Source organism: Bos indicus x Bos taurus, chromosome 9, assembly GCF_003369695.1.
Source record: "Bos indicus x Bos taurus breed Angus x Brahman F1 hybrid chromosome 9, Bos_hybrid_MaternalHap_v2.0, whole genome shotgun sequence".
In the NCBI taxonomy this organism is placed as follows: Eukaryota; Metazoa; Chordata; class Mammalia; order Artiodactyla; family Bovidae; genus Bos; species Bos indicus x Bos taurus.
The window spans coordinates 25428819-25448385 of NC_040084.1; the positions used below are offsets into that span (position 1 = coordinate 25428819).

At 40.1% G+C, this 19567-nt stretch overlaps 1 protein-coding gene across 2 annotated transcripts; it reads right to left on the minus strand.

Moving 5' to 3' along the window:
- Nucleotides 1–694: 694 nt before the first annotated feature.
- HINT3 (histidine triad nucleotide binding protein 3) lies at nucleotides 695–17767 on the minus strand. 2 transcript variants are annotated; one of them, XM_027551058.1, is made up of 5 exons: nucleotides 17483–17767; nucleotides 12129–12246; nucleotides 8657–8726; nucleotides 7513–7639; nucleotides 695–3296 (listed from the first exon to the last, which is right to left on the minus strand). In XM_027551058.1, the coding sequence occupies exons 1-5, from the start codon at nucleotides 17750–17752 to the stop codon at nucleotides 3264–3266; spliced, it is 618 nt and encodes a 205-aa protein (XP_027406859.1). In that variant the 5' UTR covers nucleotides 17753–17767; the 3' UTR covers nucleotides 695–3263. The 2 variants fall into 2 exon arrangements, with proteins under 2 accessions (XP_027406859.1, XP_027406860.1); XM_027551059.1 differs by having other exon boundaries at nucleotides 17196–17703.
- Nucleotides 17768–19567: the final 1800 nt, after the last annotated feature.

Below are 19567 nucleotides of genomic sequence, written 5' to 3' on the forward strand. Positions count from 1 at the left end.
ATGGAAGCAGAAAGCCCAGTCGACAGATTCTAGTAACATTCAAGGCAGGAGAGGATGAGTGTCTGGAAAGGCAGGGACTTTGGGCACTTACAGGAATGAACTGATTTTTGTTTTAGCTTCCTTCAATACGCAGTCTTATGATACCATAATGATACAGGTCATTAGGGAGCATCCGCGTGTGCTCGGTCGTGTCAGTTGTGTCTGACTCTGCAACCCTAATGGACTGTAGCCCACCAGACTCTTCTGTCCATGAGATTCTCCAGGCGAGAATACTGGTCTGGGTCGCTGTGCCGTCCAGGGGATCTTCCTGACCCAGGGATTAAACGGATCTCTTGTATTGCAGGTGGATTCTTTACCCGCTGGGCACCTGGGAAACCCCTACATGTCATTCATTATCTATTTGTCCAAACCCACAGAATGTACCACACCAAGGGTAAACTTGAAGATAAACTATCAACTCTGGGGTGATTTTGATGTGTCAATGTAAGTTAATCAGTTGTATTAATAACAAATGCACCACTCTGGTGGGGAACCTTGATAATGGGAGAGGCCTTGCATGTGTAGGGACAGGAAGTTTAAGAAATCTACGTACCTTTCTCCTAATTCCGCCATGAAGCTAAAACTACTCTAAAAAAGCACAATCTTTTAAAAACAAAAAATTTTTTAAAGTCCAGAGAGACAAAATTTCACACAATATTTTTCCATATTTATTTAGCAGAAATTTAGCTAAGTAAACAATTTGAAACAGTTCATTATTAATAATTTTAAAATTCTGCAGTTACCAAAAATAGTATCACAACATGCATTAATAACGCTCTTGATACTACTTTAAACATTTTTAAGACAGGTTATGAATTAGCATTTTTACTGAGCTAATGTTATAACTGTAGCAGCTAGCGTTACCAGATATTAATAATTAAATAAACTAATAATTAAACTGTATACTTAAATAAACCTAATAATTAAATTACTGCAAAAGCTGAGTGAATTTCAGTTGTCATAATTCGATTATTAACCTTGACAGGAGAAGTGCCACTAAAAATTTAAGGCTCCAAGGGTTTTCCAGCAAAGGAAAAAAGCTTACTATGAGAGGGTATAACCCCATACAGATTAAATCAAATAGCTAATCAACATTTTTTGTGAAGCCCATAGGGCATCTGAGAATTCTGAGAATTCCTTAAAAAGCTTACATGTTACTATTATATACTGTCCATTATGTCACCACAAGGTCACAAAGCACGACACGTTGCACATGTTGAAAACTCCTTTCCTGAAGAAGCTGGTCACGGCTGAACTGATTTATAGGAATGTGTGACTGCGAATCTGTGTAGGTGCTCAGCAAGCTACTTAATACAGTAGTGCTGACAAACTTGTAAATATGATTTTGAGAGCCCATAACCCCTCTCTCCGGAGAAGGCAATGGCACCCCACTCCAGTACTCTTGCCTGGAAAATCCCATGGATGGAGGAGCCTGGTAGGCTGCAGTCCATGGGGTCGCTAAGAGTCGGACACGACTGAGCGACTTCACTTTTACTTTTCACGTTCATGCATTGGAGAAGGAAATGAAAACCCACTCCAGTGTTCTTGCCTGGAGAATCCCAGGTACGGGGGAGCCTGGTGGGCTGCCGTCTATGGGGTCGCACAGAGTCAGACACGACCGAAGCGACTTAGCAGTAGCAGTAGCAACCCCTCTCTCCACCTCCAGTGAATACAATGGAATCCGGATATTCAACTGTAAAGTAAATAATAATGGAGGCAAAACCCAAGGAAAGTGCACGTTCGTCTCTCGGCCTTAACGTCCACGATCCACCTGCCTAACACTGAGTCATGAGCACTTAGTTCTGCCACCTGTCTCCAGTGTTTCCCTCTCTATAGACACGGCTATGGACACTTTGATACTTAACACACCAACTTGTACTCACTGGTTTTGTCTGATCATTGTATTGGCAATTAAAGGCAGATGGTCCTTTCTCACTTCTATATTTCCTGATCCTGGCAGTGCCTGGTACAACTTAAATGCTCAGCAAATGTTTGTTGAGTGAATAAATGAACTAGACAATATTGACTCTAGAGGTTGTAACTAAACATTGTAATTGTAATAAGTATTTCATTACTTAAAACTATGTTTAATATAATGCCCCCCAAAAAGGAAGAAAAAAAAAACTAGTCTTCTCAGATTATTTCCACGATCAATACTTTAATCCTTATGTTCATTTATATTCATGTGCATGGTACAATTATACACTGGCACAACGTAAGATCAGCTTTCAGTGCTTATTTTTCATTCACATTCGCTACTATTAGTGTAGATTAGCACCAAATTCCTAAACAAATATGTCTCATGAAATGATTTATCAATAATATTAATGTATTATTAAAGTACATTTTCTCATCCACGCCTATCCATCTCTACTTTCAAGTCAGAGCTTGTTCATGATAAAACACAGGTCTAATCACTTTTTAATTCTAATTTTCATTTGGTATAGTAAACAAATTATCAAGCAGCAGCTTCCTCCAGTTTTTAATATATTAATAAAACCACTTCATGTGTCTTCCCCATTTATATTCTTACAGGTAAAATTCCATTACAATGAATTCTCTTGGATAACCAAATTGATTTGTTGTAGCAAATTCACTGTTAGAGAAAAGTTAATTTTATATACATACTATATAGCTTTCAGTATCAATTTATTACAAAGATGCTAGGTTTCAGGAAGTGAAAACCAGCATCTGAAGTCTGAGTAAAAAGTGACACATATACAATTCTTTCCATCAAGATCAGAGATCACTGTGTAGTATGGTACTCTTTATTTTGAAATTTTACGTGTAAAATTACAGAACAATCAATAAGTAATTTCTTTCTCTCCTTCCTATAGCAAACGTTCCAACAAAGTACTTTTATACCAGTTTATTCTTCATAAATAAATCACTATTATAACTGACTACTTACAGAGAAATAAAAATATTTTAATTTCTTAAAAAAATACAGAGCCCTTCTTGATTAACAGAATTTGTTTTAATGGGATTTTATCTAGAGTATCTTATACCTTAGACAGGAGCCATTAAAACAAAGTCAATGACAAAGAATTTATATGATTATATCACACATTTCAGGAAACAAACATGAAGAAACAATTTAAGGCTACCCAGTAATAGCTTCTCATAAAACCCAGTGAACCTTACAATTGTAATTAGACTTCAAAGAGATGAAAATATTAGTCTATGTTGAGCCAAGATTAGGAAATCTTCCACTGTTGACATTTTCATGTTCTTAGTTTTTCAATCAAATAATCAGCCTGTAATTAAAAAAATAACATATCTTTATTCTAATTACTATAGCCTATACGAAATAATTTTACTGGCACTCCTATTATAATAAGCCACAACAGAAGAGCTGGATACTACATATTCTTTTCCTAAAAATCTTACGAAAAACTCTCAATTGTTTTTAAACTATACTCATCTCACACGCTAGAAAAGTAATGCTCAAAATTCTCCAAGCCAGGCTTCAGCAATACGTGAACTGTGAACTTCCAGATGTTCAAGCTGGTTTTAGGAAAGGCAGAGGAACCAGAGATCAAATTGCCAACATCCGCTGCATCATGGAAAAAGCAAGAGAGTTCCAGAAAAACATCTATTTCTGCTTTATTGACTATGCCAAAGCCTTTGACTGTGTGGATCACAATAAACTGTGGAAAATTCTGAAAGAGATGGGAATACCAGACCACCTGATCTGCCTCTTGAGAAATTTGTCTGCAGGTCAGGAAGCAACAGTTAGAACTGGACATGGAACAACAGACTGGTTCCAGATAGGAAAAGGAGTACGTCAAGGCTGTATATTGTCACCCTGCTTATTTAACTTCTATGCAGAGTACATCATGAGAAACTCTGGGCTGGAAGAAGCACAAGCTGGAATCAAGACTGCCGGGAGAAATATCAATAACCTCAGATATGCAGATGACACCACCCTTATGGCAGAAAGTGAAGAGGAACTAAAAAGCCTCTTGATGAAAGTGAAAGAGGAGAGCGAAAAAGTTGGCTTAAAGTTCAACATTCAGAAAACTAAGATCATGGCATCTGGTCCCATCACTTCATGGGAAATAGATGGGGAAACAGTGGAAACAGTGTCAGACTTTATTTTTTGAGGGTCTAAAATCACTACAGATGGTGACTGCAGCCATGAAATTAAAAGATGCTTACTCCTTGGAAGGAAAGTTATGACCAACCTAGATAGCATATTCAAAAGCAGAGACATTACTTTGCCAACAAAGGTCCGTCTAGTCAAGGGTATGGTTTTTCCAGTGGTCATGTATGGATGTGAGAGTTGGACTGTGAAGAAAGCTGAGTGCAGAAGAATTGATGTTTTTGAACTGTGGTGTTGGAGAAGACTCTTGAGAGTCCCTTGGACTGCAAGGAGATCCAACCAGTCCATTCTAAAGGTGATCAGTCCTGGGTATTCTCTGGAAGGAATGATGCTGAAGCTGAGACTCCAGTACTTTGTCCACCTCATGTGAAGAGTTGACTCATTGGAAAAGATTCTGATGCTGGGAGGGATTGGGGGCAGGAGGAGAAGGGGATGACAGAGGATGAGATGGCTGGATGGCATCACCGACTTGATGGACGTGAGTTTGAGTGAACTCCAGGAGTTGGTGATGGACAGGGAGGCCTGGAGTGCTGCAATTCACGGGGTTGCAAAGAGTCGGACATGACCGAGGAACTGAACTGAACTGAACTGAACTGAAAGGTGTTTATTTAATATTTTGTATATAAATAGGCAGATTTTTATCCACATTGCCTATTTGTCAGAAAGTTTCAAAAAGAAAAAGAAATATATAACACTAAAGTTTTATAAAGTAAACTAGGGGGGCTTCCCTAGTGGCTCAGCAGTAAAAGAACCCGCCTGCACATGCAGGAGACAAGGGTTCAATCCCTGGCCAGGGAGGATCCCACAGGCTGTGGGGCAACTGAGCCTGTGTACCACAACCACTGAGCCTGCTCTCCAGAACCCAGGAGCTGCAATTCCCGGGCCCATGTGCTGCAACTGCTGAAGCCCGTGCACCCTAGAGGCTGTGCTCCACAAAGAGAGGCCACCACAATGAGCAGAGAGTGGCTCCCACTCGCCACAACTGGAGAAAAGCCCATGCAGCAACCAAGACCCAGCACAGCCAAAGCTCAGTAAGAATTATTTTTTAAAAATCAAGAAGTAAACTATATATGGAGGAACTTGAAATGCATTTTACCAAGTGAAAGAAGTGAAAAGGCTACATACAATATGATTCTAACTATATGATGTTCTGGAAAAGGCAAAACTGGAGACTTGGGGGAAAAAAAAAAAATCAGTGGTTACCAGAGGTTAAGAGGCAGGGAGAAACGAATATCAGAGCACAGAGGATTTTTAGGGCACTTTAACTACTCTGCATGGTACTACAGTGTTGGATATATGTCATGATACATTTGTCCAAAGCCACAGTATATATACTACACAAAGAATGAACCCTAATAAAAACTATGGACTTTGAGTGATAAGGATATATCAATGTAGTTTCACGGATTATAACAAACGTATCACTGTGGTGTAGGATGTTGATAGTGGGAGGGATTGTGAGTACGTGGGGACACAGGATATATGGGAACTCTCTGAACTTTCCATTCAATTTTGCTGTGAACCTAAAATTCTTTAAAAAAAAAAAATCTATTTAAAAAAGAATAAAAACTAAGGTCTTCTAGTTGTATTATTTCAGATACTTTACTCAATCATCTTATATATCTGGAATACTATATAAGATTTCAGAATAAATGTTAATATCTTTATTTTGATTTTTTCAAAGTCTCATAATACATACTTAATATCTATATTTAAGAAGAGTTCAGATTCCCAGGATGAACCATTAACAGATATCATAACTTTGTTCATTCATTTTTTTCCCAACTAAAAAATCTTTTAAGGAATACAGTTTAGAAGTTATAAAAATGTATTTAAATTATTTTTTATTATAAAACATAGTATAGAAAATGAGAAATACAGATAAAAAAAATACCTCTTTTTCATCATACCAATCTTTTAAAGAGACCACACCAGCTTCCTACAAAATGTCCCATTTTTTAATGTGAAGTACACATACATCTTGGCTTCCCAGGTGGCACTAGTGGTAAGGAATTCATCTGCCAATGCAGGAATGTAACAGACAGGGGTTCGTTCCTAGGTTAGGAAGATCCACTGGAGAAGGGCATGGCTATCCACTCCAGTATTCCTGCCTGGAAAATTCCATGGACAGAGGAGCCTGGCAGGTTACAGTCCATGGGGTCACACAGAGTCATACATGACTGAAGCAACTTAGCATGCACACACGTACATCTTAAATATATTTTTAATTAAATAAAATAATCTGGACAAGTTGAAGAAAGAGATAATAAGTCTGAAATATGAAGTTTCTAAAAATGAAATGTTTTTTCATTTCTTCTGTAATATGACTATAATAACAATAAATATTAACTAATGGTAATTACTTAATTTATAATTTGATGGTTTTTCAGATATAGCTGCTACAGGTCACCTTATCATCACGGACATATAAGAAACTGGTAAATTACTAGTCAAGTGGCCCTGGAAAGACAGAGTCATTTAATAACTTGACTAAATTTAAACTGAATAAATTTAATAATTTAAAAGCTTGACTGTCAGGTTACAAGCTTATAATCAGTAGAATTCTATTCTACTGTTGCTCTAGCAAAGCAGAATTCTTCAATTTTTTAGACTCACAGCTTCAACTTCAGGTTTAGTGGCTGATGCTACTTGCCTCTCTGTTTTTACGAAGAGGCTAATGATGATACAGGCTGCATTTACTGAGCCCTTACTATCTGCAAGGTACAGTTTTAAGCACTTTGTACACATGTGTGTGTTTGTGTGTGTCTGTGCTTAGTCGCTCAGTTGTGTCCAACTCTTTGCAACCCCATGGACTATAGCCCACCTAGCTCCTCTTTCAACTGAATTTTCCAGGCAAGAATACTGGAGCGGGTTGCCACTTCCTTCTCCATGGGATCTTCCTGACCCAGGGATCGAACCTTCGGCTCCTGCACCTCCTGCATTGGCAGGCAGACTCCTTACCACTGCACCATGTTAATTAAATCATCAATCCTCTTCTGAACCCTAGAGGCAGGCACTATTACCCATAAGTCAGTAGTAGACAAAAAACTTGGGCCTTAAAAAGTTTAAGTAACTTGCACATGGTCACTTGAATAACTAATGGAGCCAGAATTCAGAACTATTAATGCCACGAACTTCTATATCATATCCTCTGCTTACAATTCAGAGACTTCACCACGGTGTCTCTTCCTACAGATCTGATGACCTGGAAAGTCCCCCAAATTACAAAGATTATTTTGGATATGTGCAAATAGTATGTTAAAACAGATGACCAAATCTAGTAAGTATCTACTGTTGCCAAGAAAAGAAAAACTACAACCAAAAGGGCAAATATTTATGTATGCTGCTAGTGTAACAATAATACTCACTGTGATAAACCAATAGGAATTCACTCTATAAACCAATCTTGACATGAAGCTCAGCTGATCAGCTGGTGCCAGAACATGAAGGTGCAAGTGGGCAATGGAACAGAATGGTGACACATGGAAACCCATTCTGAAACAGAAAAGTACGAGATAACTGACAGATTAGTTCTACAATAGTTTACAACTATATTTTCAGGTTAAAACACATAAATATTAAAGATACCCAAAACAGGTTACCTAAGGTAGACAGATTACCACTCAAACAACTCTTCCACTGTTTTTCTACATGAACTTCAGAGTATTCACACCGTTCTTTCTCATGTTGAAGTTCACAGTAAGATAAAGTCTTCATCAAGAAAAGCTTTCACAGAATATTATGGCACTGTATAACTCTTACTAATTCTGAGCTGGCATTATGTCTTACTTCAGTTCTTATCCCTGGTGGCTCAGACGGTAAAGCGTTTGTCTACAATGTGGGAGACCCTGGTTCAATCCCTGGGTTGGGAAGATCCCCTGGAGAAGGAAATGGCAATCGACTCCAGGACTATTGCCTGGAAAATTCCACGGACAGAGGAGCCTGGTAGGCTATAGTCCGTGGGGTCGCAAACAGTCGGACACGACTGAGCAACTTCACTTTCACTTTCAGTTCTTATCATATTATCTTTAATTTTCCTAAAAAATGCTGAGTCACTGGACAGGGAGTAGAAGTAGGGAGTCCTTACTTCTAAGACATGACCAGTAGATGGCATGCTTTCTCCTAAATAAAGTGGTCATTTCCTTACCATCACTAAAAAAACTGTCATCACTTTAAGTTTCTTGAATACTAAAAGTTAGATTTTTTTCCCTAAAGAAATTCAGTTTATACACAATTTTATAGGAATGCACATACTGAACAAAGAAGACTAAGTAACTAGTTTTACCTGCCCACTGCTTGTATATTCCTTTCTGTCTAAACTCTAAGTGGTGCTTATTAGAAGACGTTGAGATGTGAAAAGTTTTATTAAATTTACTAATGAACAATATATTCACTTTCAGGAAAACTGCATTTAAACCATGAACTCTGCATCTCTACTTTCATTTTCCCGAGGAAATAACATTTGAGAAAAACCAACTGTATGTATTGGTTTCTATCTGGAAGTAGACATACCTTGTATTTTCAAAGTCAGTGAAATTATTCCTTTCTAGAATGGCTTTTCCAACAGTTACCATGTTCTCAACTGTAAAACAGGAAAGAAACTACATTATGCTCTAGGAGACATTAAGTTCATTACCAAGTTATTAACCCAAACTTTTAGATCCTAGTAAAAAGTCATATCAAATAGATACACATTTAAAGACTTCTTCAACAGCTCTAAGTTACTGAGACGTTTGCTGATCAACACCTGAAACGAAGGTTCAACCTATCACAAACTATCACACGTGAGCTGACTCTAAACAGCTCTTGAGGGATATTATCAAGTGATACTAGTTAGGACATCTGATCCTGCTGTGGTCTAATTCTAATCATAAGGAAACCAAGTATCTACACAAAACTTGTCTCAGTTAAGAAGACAAGAAAACTTTGAACTTGCCTTTGAACTTAAATTAGGAATATGACACCCCCTGTACACTAGCCTTGCTGTGACTAAATGTTTGTTTTGGCTTCCAAACTCTCATCTGCCTTAGCATCTTAGTCTCAGTGTTTCACGGTCTTCAGATGGGATATGCTTCCCCATTAAAACATTTTTGGCAACCTGGTATCTTCAAGCACAGTGCCAAACTTCAGATCCCTTCTGTTTCTGAATGGTGTAATCAAGCATTAAAAAGAGAAGAAGTGAGAGAATCTGCAGAGGATAGTTTTATAAGAGGTTTAAAATCATTGCCATCAGTTTGCTTCTCTTAAGTCAGGCTTGAGTGGGAAGGCTTCCATGACAAGGTCAGTACCACTCAGTCAAAAAAAAAAAAAAGCTCAAGCCAGACTATATCTTGCTTTCTTTCAAAAGTCTCCCAAGATTCGAGGGGGTGGGGTAAGGTGAAATTAGGAGGCTGGGATTATCATACATACACCGCTATATGTAAAACAGATAACCAACAGGTACCTACTGTATACCACAGGGAACTATACTCAGTATTTTGTTATAACCTGTAAGGAAAAAGAATTTGAAAAAGAATATATATACATACATGTATAACTGAATCACTATGCTGTATACCTGAAACTAACAGGATATTGAAAATCAACTATACTTCAATGAAAAAATTTTAAACTAAGAGAGAGATGGTAGAAGCATGCTACTGTCCATGTAACAAGATGGAGAAGGACTTTCAGCCATAAATCTAGTCCAGAGATCTTAACTGGATGACAAATTAAACTGAAAATATTCAGATGAATGTTGCCTGGTTTCTGGTTCAATATGGAGACCTGTGTGATTATTCAACTTGCTTTTGCTTTCAACATAAAACCATTCTCGAAAGTATAAAATGAGAAAAAAAAATACCCCCAAGATGCCAAACATTTGAATAAATAAAAAAGACTGTTTTTTCTTTTAATTTCTTTAAAGGACATATGACTATTTAATCATTTTAACAGTAACATGGCATTATAAAGTATATAGATGAAATATAAATGACAACAATAACAAAGTGTTGCAAAGTTTCTCATATTTTGAATTGATACAATGCTAATTCTAAGTAGGCTGTTATAATTGTAGGATGTGTATTTTAATTTTGCTATAGCAACTAGTTTAAAAAAATACAAAGAAAATTGGCTAAAATGACAGGAGATAAATTAAAGTGGAATATTAAAAGTATGTTTGAAAAAAAAAAAGTATGTTTGATCAACCACAGAAAGGCAGGAAAGAAGAAACAGGACAACAAAAAGCAAGTGGGACAAATAGAAAACAAATGGCAAGACGGCCGACCTAAACCCAACTATGTCAATAGTTATACTAAATGTTTCTGAACTACATGCTCAGGTTAAAAGACGGAGATTTCCACATTATATTGTTTTTTTAAAATGCCAGATGCAATTACATTGCTATCTTCACGTCTTTAAATATACATATTCAATTTATTATAAGTAAAGGATAGAAGGGGCTTCCCTGGCAGCTCAGTGGTAAAGAATCTGCCTGCCAATGCAGGGGACACAGCTTCCATCCCTGGGTCGGAAAGCTCCCGTGGAAAAGAAAATGGCAACCCACTCCAGTATTCTTGCCTAGGAAATCCCACGGACAGAGAAGCCTGACAAGCTACAGTCCACGGGGTCTCAAAAGAGTTGGATACAACTTAATGACGACAACAACAACACAAGGATAGAAAAAGATACCCAAGGCAAACAGCAAGTAATAAGAAAGTTGGGGTATCTAAATTAATATCATACAAAATAGACACAAGAAGTATTTCCAGAGATTAAGGAACGTTTTATAATGATAAAAATAGATCATTGCGAAGACATGACAATTATGTTATGCATTCACTTAAAATCAACTCCAAACTACATTAAGCAAAACCAATTGTCTCATTCCTATTTCATTGATTGGTATCTACTCTATTATTTCCTTCTTTATTCTTATTTTTATCTGATTTTGCTTGCCTCTTTCTAGTGTCCTAAACTGAAAACAGATCATTGGTTTTATACCTCCCTGTCTAACATAAGCACTTAAAGCTATAAATTTTACTCTATATACTTTAGCTACATTCTATAATCCTTTGATATATATTTTTATTACCAATCAATTCAAAATATTGTCTTTTTTGAACTATTTAGAAGTTACTTAAAAGTGGGTTAATTTAAAAATATTCAGTACTATTCTAGATTTTATTATTTCTTCAATGTAATTCCATTGTCATCAGACAACATATAAGATTTTGATCATTTGAAAATGTACTGAGACTTACTTTATTGTCCAGAGTATATCTTGGTGAACATGTGCTCATAACAAAATATGTATTCTATAGTTAGGTGAAGTTCTATTAATCTTAATTATAGTCACAGGGCTTGACACTGTTACTAAGCTCTTCTATATGGTTATTATTTTCCTAACTTTAAAGACTATAAAAAAATTAATTGCATTGACTTTTAAAGGTTTATTATGAAGATATTCAAATATACACAAAATCAGTAAAAACAGTATTATATAATGAAATCCAAAACATCTACTATGCTGCTTCAAAATTAGTAACATTTGATTTGCAACAGTTATAAAAGCTTTCATGAAGAAATATTAGAAAAAGAAAAGCAAGCATAAACACATTTCTTCCTCTTAAAAAAAAAAAAAGTAAATACTTAAAGGGCTTCCCTGATGGCTCAGTGGTAGAGTGTCTGCCTGCCAGTGCAGGAGAAATAAGTTCGATCCATGATCTAGGAAGATCCCACGTGCCACAGAGGGGCTAGGCCTGTGTGCCACAACTATGGAGCCTGGCCACGAGTTAATAAATGTTGAGGTTTGATGATAAGGACATAAAGGTTATACTAAATATTTTCTTTACTTTTGTATATATTGGAAATTTTTCATAGTGACAGTTTAAAAAGCCACATGCTCCTTTATCACAATACCTGTCTCAACTATTTCAATTGTCACTGCCATCACTGATGCCAGTTCAAGATGATATGACCGTGAAGAATACCACCATCCACTTACTGAGTTCTATTTGATCTTTCTTTAGATATTTGCAGTTTTCAAAATGCTTCTTTGGTACCACAAGATAATGATGAGGTGCTGCTGGCTTGATATCTTTGAAGCAAACTAGGTCTTCATTCTAAAGGAAAAAAAAAATGTGTCATTTGTTAGTAAATTTTTAAAAAGAATTTCCTAATGCGGTTGAGGCATGTGTCAGACATCATAAATCTCAGTCTGATATGGAAATGGTACTTACATTACAACTAATCTCCATTGGGCAATTTTGTGATTATGCATTATGTCCATAAACATAAGCTTTAGCTTCCTTCATGAGACACTCATTTATCCCAGAGAAGAAAAAGACTTTTTTAAAGTCAATTTCAAGGAAAAAATTATGAATGAAGCTATTAAATTCATTACTATAATCCCAAATTTTTAAAAATTTTCATTATATATTTCTCCATCTCTACCCTAAGGTTTTTCTCCTCCTAATATGTACTTTTCAGAGAAGGCAATGGCACCCCAGTCCAGTACTCTTGCCTGGAAAATCCCATGGACGGGGGAGCCTACTTTTAAAGGTGTGACTACAGAATCATAGCAAGTTTGATAATTCTTTTTTAAATTTAGTTTTTTTCCAAAGTCACATTTTATTCAATTATAGCATCATCTAGCATCTACATGGGATTACATTTTAAAACTTTTTCCAAAATTTTTTTTTATTTGCCACTTTACAGCATTAAAAAAGACTCAAAATATTGAAAACAAACTCCAGTATATTGTGCTAAGATATGTATGGCATCAGTTTTCTGTTTTTTAAACTCTACACAGTAATGTAAGGAAAAAAGAAAAGGAAACAAAACAGTGAATCTTTCAATCTATTAACATTTGAGTTTCAAGCTTTTCCAAGAGAAAAATCTATATTCCCTAAATAAGCTTATTCAATTTCTCCTACTTAAAAATTAAGTAAAAACTAAAATCAGTATCAATAAGCATGCTGCTGCTGCTGCTAAGTCGCTTCAGTCGTGTCCAACTCTGTGCGACCCCATAGACGGCAGCCCACCAGGCTCCCCGGTCCCTGGGATTCTCCAGGCAGGAACACTGGAGTGGGTTGCCATTTCCTTCTCCAACGCATGAAAGTGAAAAGTGAAAGGGAAGTCCCTGAGTTGTGTCCGACTCTTAGCGACCCCATGGCCTGAGCTCACCAGGCTCCTCCGTCCATGGGATTTTCCAGGCAAGAGTACTGGAGTAGGGTGCCTTAAGCATAGTTTCCCTCAAAAACACTGACAGAATGCACTGTTGCTCATTAGTTCTCCATTCCAAGAACTAAAATTCAACTGGGACAAGGACCTCATATGCACACCAATAATCTTGATTTCAACAAGAATAATGACGAAAGGCAATTGTACATGTATCATGAACTTCCTTATCAGTATCCATCAGTTCAGTTCAGTTGCTCAGTCGTGTCAGACTCTTTGCGACCCCATGGACTGCAGCACACCAGGCCTCCCTGTCCATTACCAACTCCTGAAGTTTACCCAAACTCATGTCCATTGAGTCGGTGATGCCATCCAACCATCTCATCCTCTGTAGTCCCCTTCTCCTCCCGCCTTCAATCTTTTCCAGCATCAGGGTCTTTTCAAATGAGTCAGTTCCTCACATCAGGTGGCCAAAGTACTGGAGTTTCAGCTTCAGCCTCAGACCTTCCAATGAATATTCAGGACTGATCTCCTTTAGGATGGACTGGTTGGATCTCCTTGCAGTCCAAGGGACTCTCAAGAGTTTTCTCCAATACCACCGTTTAAAAGCATAAATTCTTTGGTGCTCAGCTTTCTACACAAACTCTCACATCCATACATGACTACTGGAAAACCATAGCCTTGACTAGACGGACCTTTGTTGGCAAAGTAATGTCTCTGCTTTTTAATATGCTATCTAGGTTGGTCATAGCTTTTCTTCCAAGGAGCAATCATCTTTTAATTTCATGGCTGCAATCACCATCTGCAGTGATTTTGGAGCCCAAAAAATAAAGTCTGACACTGTTGCCACTGTTTCCCCATCTATTTGCCATGAAATGATCAGTATCCATACTGCTCATCTAAACTTTAGGTGACTGACAAGCTGATCTCCAATGACACCACATATTTTAATATCACAAATATACTGTATATCTGTCATATTCTATATGACATAGCTGTACTTTATAAATGATATACTTTGCTCCTTCTCCTTCTTCAGAGCTTTATTCAAATGCCACCTTCTTTTCTTAATTTTTTAAAATTTATTTGGCTACATCAGATCTTAGCTGTAGCACACAGGATCTCTGTTGTGTTATACGGACTCTTTCGTTGAGGCATGCAGGCATGGGCTCCAGCTCAGTAGTTGTGGTGCACGGGCCCAGTTGTTCCAGGGCACATGAGATCTTAGTTCCCTGACCAGGGATCAAACCCGTGTCCCCTGTATTAGCAGGCGGATTCTTAACCACTGGACTACCAGGGAAGTCCTCAAATGCCCTCACCTTCTTAGTGAAGCATTTCCTTATTAAAATTTTAAAACTGCATCCCTTTTCTCTTTTGTTGTTCCCCATCTAAGAAACTATGCATTTTATTTATTATGTTGCTTATTGTCTATTTCCTGTGAGTAGAATGTAAGCGCCACGAGGACGGGGATTTTTGCTCATTTTATTTGTTGCTGTATCCCAATGCCTCCAGCAGTGTCTGGCACACAGAAGGCACTCATGTAAATACTGAGTAATGGACGGGTGACTGAATTTCCTCTTTCCCAGGGATAAAGCTCTACCTCTTGGGGCCAGTTTAAACCTTTCTCCATTGGCACCTGCCCATCGGGATTTAAGCACACCAAAGACTTCCCTGTTTTATAAAACTTTCTCTTAACTCCACCTCCTCCTGTAGTTACCACTATCTCTCCCTACTCCCCAAGACTGCCAAACTTCCTTCAGAACTTGTCTGTCTTTGCTGTCTTCAATGTTTTAGGTTGAATCTTGAGGTTTTCATCAGCGATCTGCCCTCTGCCCCATCACTGCACTGCAGTTGTTCTCCTGAAGGTCAGCGGTCATCACCCTGGGGACAAAACCAGTTCTAATCTAAGTTGGCCTCTCTGCATGCATACTGGAGAGTCATCCAACCCAGATATGAGGATGAGGGAAGGTAGATACTGCTGCCAATTCCTATCTCCTCAACATATTCCTTTCTCTTCGCTTTCCTAGTTTTCCCTTTGTTTCTCTGTCCCCTTTACAGGTCTTCATCCTCTACCTGTCTCTTACGATGTTAGGGTTCTTTAGAGTTCTGTGCAGGGATCCCTTCACTACCCTACAAATATGTCCTGCTGCTGCTGCTGCTGCTGCTAAGTCGCTTCAGTCGTGTCCGACTCTGTGCGACCCCATAGACGGCAGCCCACCAGGCTCCCCAGTCCCTGGGATTCTCCAGGCAAGAACACTGGAGTGGGCTGCCATTTCCCCCTCCAATGCATTAAAGTGAAAAGTGAAAGTGAAGTCGCTCAGTCCTGTCGGACTCCCAGGGACCCCATGGACTGCAGCCTACCAGGCTCCTCCGTCCGTGGGGTGATAATTTCCCTCTTTTCAATTTCCACCTCTAAGCTGGCAGTTCCTATCATCTGGGCTAGAAATGCAGACCTCTGCATTGTCAGACCCCTAATTATTCCTAAATTGATCTGATTTTCTTCATCCCCATTATTACATTTTATAGTAGGCTGGATTACCTCAACAGCTTCATAACCAATCTCTATGCCTCCAGCCTGGTCCTCTCCCAATCATTCTCCCCCAGGGTACCAGATGATCTTTCAAAGATCAAACGTTTTCATGGACCTCAACCATTTTCTTCCAACCCAGCATCAACAGTAGCAATAAACTGTGGAGCTTCCTTCCTTTCACTCTTTAAATAAAGCCCAAACTGCTTAATATGAAGTACAACAGCCTTAATAACTTGGCCCTCGCCTACCTCTCCAGCCTCATCTTTTACCACTCACCCCTTCAAACTCTATCTGTGCTCCAGTTAGATTGAATTTCTATTCGCCTGTGGCAGAGATCAAACCGCGGAAGATTCTCTTTACCGAAGACATTCTTCTCTCCTCCTCCTCACCTGACCATACTTATTTTTTCATGTCTCACTTCCTCTGGAAGCTCTTCCCTAACCCTTCAAGTCTGGTCAGGTGCCCCTCCCACGGGCCTTGCAAAATACTGCAGGTAGTAAAACCGTCTCACCGTAGCACGGAGCACTATCAGCTGCCTCTTCTGTCGGTACTGACTCCACCCTTTAGATTATAAAATGTAGACAGGGACTACTAGCCTTTATTTACCTTGCTCCCCACTGAATCTCCAACAGTGCTTAGAAGGAATTCAATTTACTTTTAACCAATGAATGATTACTACGAAACAAAACAAAGCCCAGAATCTTTGGAGCTGATTCTTTCAAAAGACTGTTTCTTTAAAGGCGAGTCAAGCTAGTAGACGAAAGTGCCTACCCGATATCTGTTTTTAAATATCTGAGCAAAGTCTAAATGCTCTGAAAATTTCCACATATCCCAACTGATAATAACACTTCTAAGGAACTGGACTCTTTAGTGGAAATCAGAATGCATTAACTAATTGTGTGACCACGGACCACTTCTGCCAGCCTATTTTCAGTCAATCTAACAAATGGGCTTTTCACAGTGACCATTATCTGTTATCTACTAGTTTGTTTTCAGTACCAGTATTTGCAGAACGTAAAGGCAGTGTCTAGAAAAGTAGGGGGAGGTGGGGTAGAAGGAGGTTCCTTTAATAAAATCAGAGGTCACTATTGTCCACCGACCACCTCGGCAGCTACGGAGAGAGGTTTTATATCTACATTGTCTCCCATTAGAACAGTAAACGAGGCTGGCGACACTCCCGGCGCCTAGAGAAACAAGCCTGTCTGTATCACTAGGACACCCAGCCTCCCCCAGTTCCATTTACCCAGGACCGTCACCACCCGATCCACGCCGGCGAGGCCCCCCTGAGCTGAGGCGCCCTAAGCGGAGCTCCCCAAGGGCGTTCCGGATCCCACCCGCGCCGGGTCGCGCGTCGCAGCCCACCTCACAGTGCAGGAGTTCGGTGCCGGGATCCTGGTGCGCCGCGATCCGGCAGAACACGCACTTGCTACTGTAGTTCGCGAGCTCCGGGGACTCTGCGGCGACCGCGGGGGTCTCCCCTGGGGACCCCGCAGGTTGGGCAGCCGCCACTGGCTCAGAGCGGGCACACGACTTCCCTAAACCGCATTCCTCCTCCTCCATCATCGCACCCGCTCTTCTGCGCCGCTGAGAGACCTCTCCGGGACAACAGGGCCTCTTGCAGTTAGCCTCCTGCACCTCCTAGATTTTACCTCGAGGCGTCGCCCCTCGTCTGGCGCTGGGCCGGGCCGGGAGCTGGGCACAGCGCGGATCCAGGGCGACCGGAGCCGCAAGGTGACTCGCCGCGGAGCCGCAGAATCCAGAGGCTGACCTTCACGCTGACTGCCACGCGGGGGCGCGCAAGGACGCGACACGGAAGAGCCGCCGCCACCGGCGGCAGTCGCCCATCCCCGTGCGTCTCGGTGGTAACGACTCAGGACTTCCGCCACAACGCCGGCTCGCGCCCCACGCCGCGATGACATCACGTTCGCGCTCTACCCGGGAGCCGAATGGCACTTATTGACCGTTCTGAACGTCATCTCCCGGAAGCCAGCAACATAAAGTGCCTCGAGTGTATAATGATGTCTTAAAAAAAAAAAAGTTTTAAAAAATTCGTAGGTTTTACGAGAATGAACATTTCTAGAGCTTTGATGCTTTGGGTATCCATTTTCTACAATGATAATCTTAGGTGATAAGGCTCAAAATATCAAACAGAACTTCACACCTGTTTTTACCTTTTGTTGTTATTATTGACAGCACCAGCTAGATCAAAATAGTGGGCTTTATCTCATTCTTTATACACAGATAAATGCGGAATCCTGTAGTTTATAGTCTGACATATTCCAGAACTTCATAGAAATTGACGAGGAATTGACCTAGAAACTTTAAGAAATTGACAAGAAATTCAGGCTTTCTTGGGAGTTGTGCTTCGGGAAAGAGCGAAAAATGAGTAACACATTCCCTTGCTGGTTCCCTGGGTTGGGAGGGGCGCATGAGTTGGTCCCTTAAATGGGGTGAGGGCGGGGGCAGATCTGGTGGTCTTTTGGCGGGGGTGGCTTAGGAGGTCTGCCCACCCACCCCCCACCCCCTTGGTGCTGTGTGCAGGGATCATGAGTAATGCCCTCTTTCTGCTCAGGACATCACAGAAGTAGCAGTTGGGTTTTTGGTCTTTTTGTACCTTGTTTATAATTTGTTCAGGCTTTACTTCAGTTCAATTCAGTCCCTCAGTCCTGTCCAACTCTTTGTGACCCCATGGACTGCAGCATGCCAGGCTTCCCGGTCCATCACCAACTCCCTGGAGCTTGCTCAAAACTTGCAAGCAGTTATTTTTAGTCCTTTAGTTTCTTTATATTCTGTTGCTCAAGGAGACATTTGTCCACATGCAAACACTGTAGCAAAGGGTCCCAAGTCCTCAGTCTCTCTCATTCCCGCCCTGTGAGCTTTCACACCCCTTGTTTTTAAGGGTTAAGGGGCTGAAGTTTTCCTCTTCTGAAGCATCTTCCTGCTGGACAGGGGTCTCAGACCCTAGCTTACACTGCTGCTGCTGCTGCTAAGTGGCTTCAGTAGTGTCTGACTCTGTGCGACCCCATAGACGGCAGCCCACCAGGCTTCCCGTCCCTGGGATTCTCCAGGCAAGACCACTGGAGTGGGTTGCCATTTCCTTCTCCAATGCATGAAAGTGAAAAGTGAAAGTGAAGTCACTCAGTCGTGTCCGACTCTAGCCACCCCATGGACTGCAGCCTACCAGGCTCCTCCATCCATGGGATTTTCTAGGCAAAAGTACTGGAGCGGGGTGCCATTGTGTAGAAGTCCCTTGCTGACTGTTTCAAGGACATGTAGGGACCTGGGCTACCCTCTGCTGGAATGGATTGAAACCCTTGAGCCATAATGAGCCTTACTTGAAACTGCTGGAGCCTATAAGATACAAAGTTAACCAAAAGATTAACCAGACAAGGGCCAAAAAGAGCAATAATGGCCACTAAGGAGCCTAGAAATGGAAGGAACCAAGTTAACTTTGGGAGTAGGGCTCCTGTAACTGTTGACCAGACAGTGAGATTGTGTTGCTCTTGCCAAAATTGTGAAGCCTTTCTGCAGGTGAGTATTTCTTTAATATTAACATCCACCTGTCCTGTTGCATTGATCTGGGCACAGCAGGAAGTATTAGTTACCAAACACACTCTGCCTTGTTCTGCCAGAAAGTAACAAAGAGCCAGGCAATTATGAAGAACTATATTAGCCAAAGAGACAAGAAGAGACAAGAAAGGTCTTAGGTCCCATTAAGGCTTGTTCTATCAGTT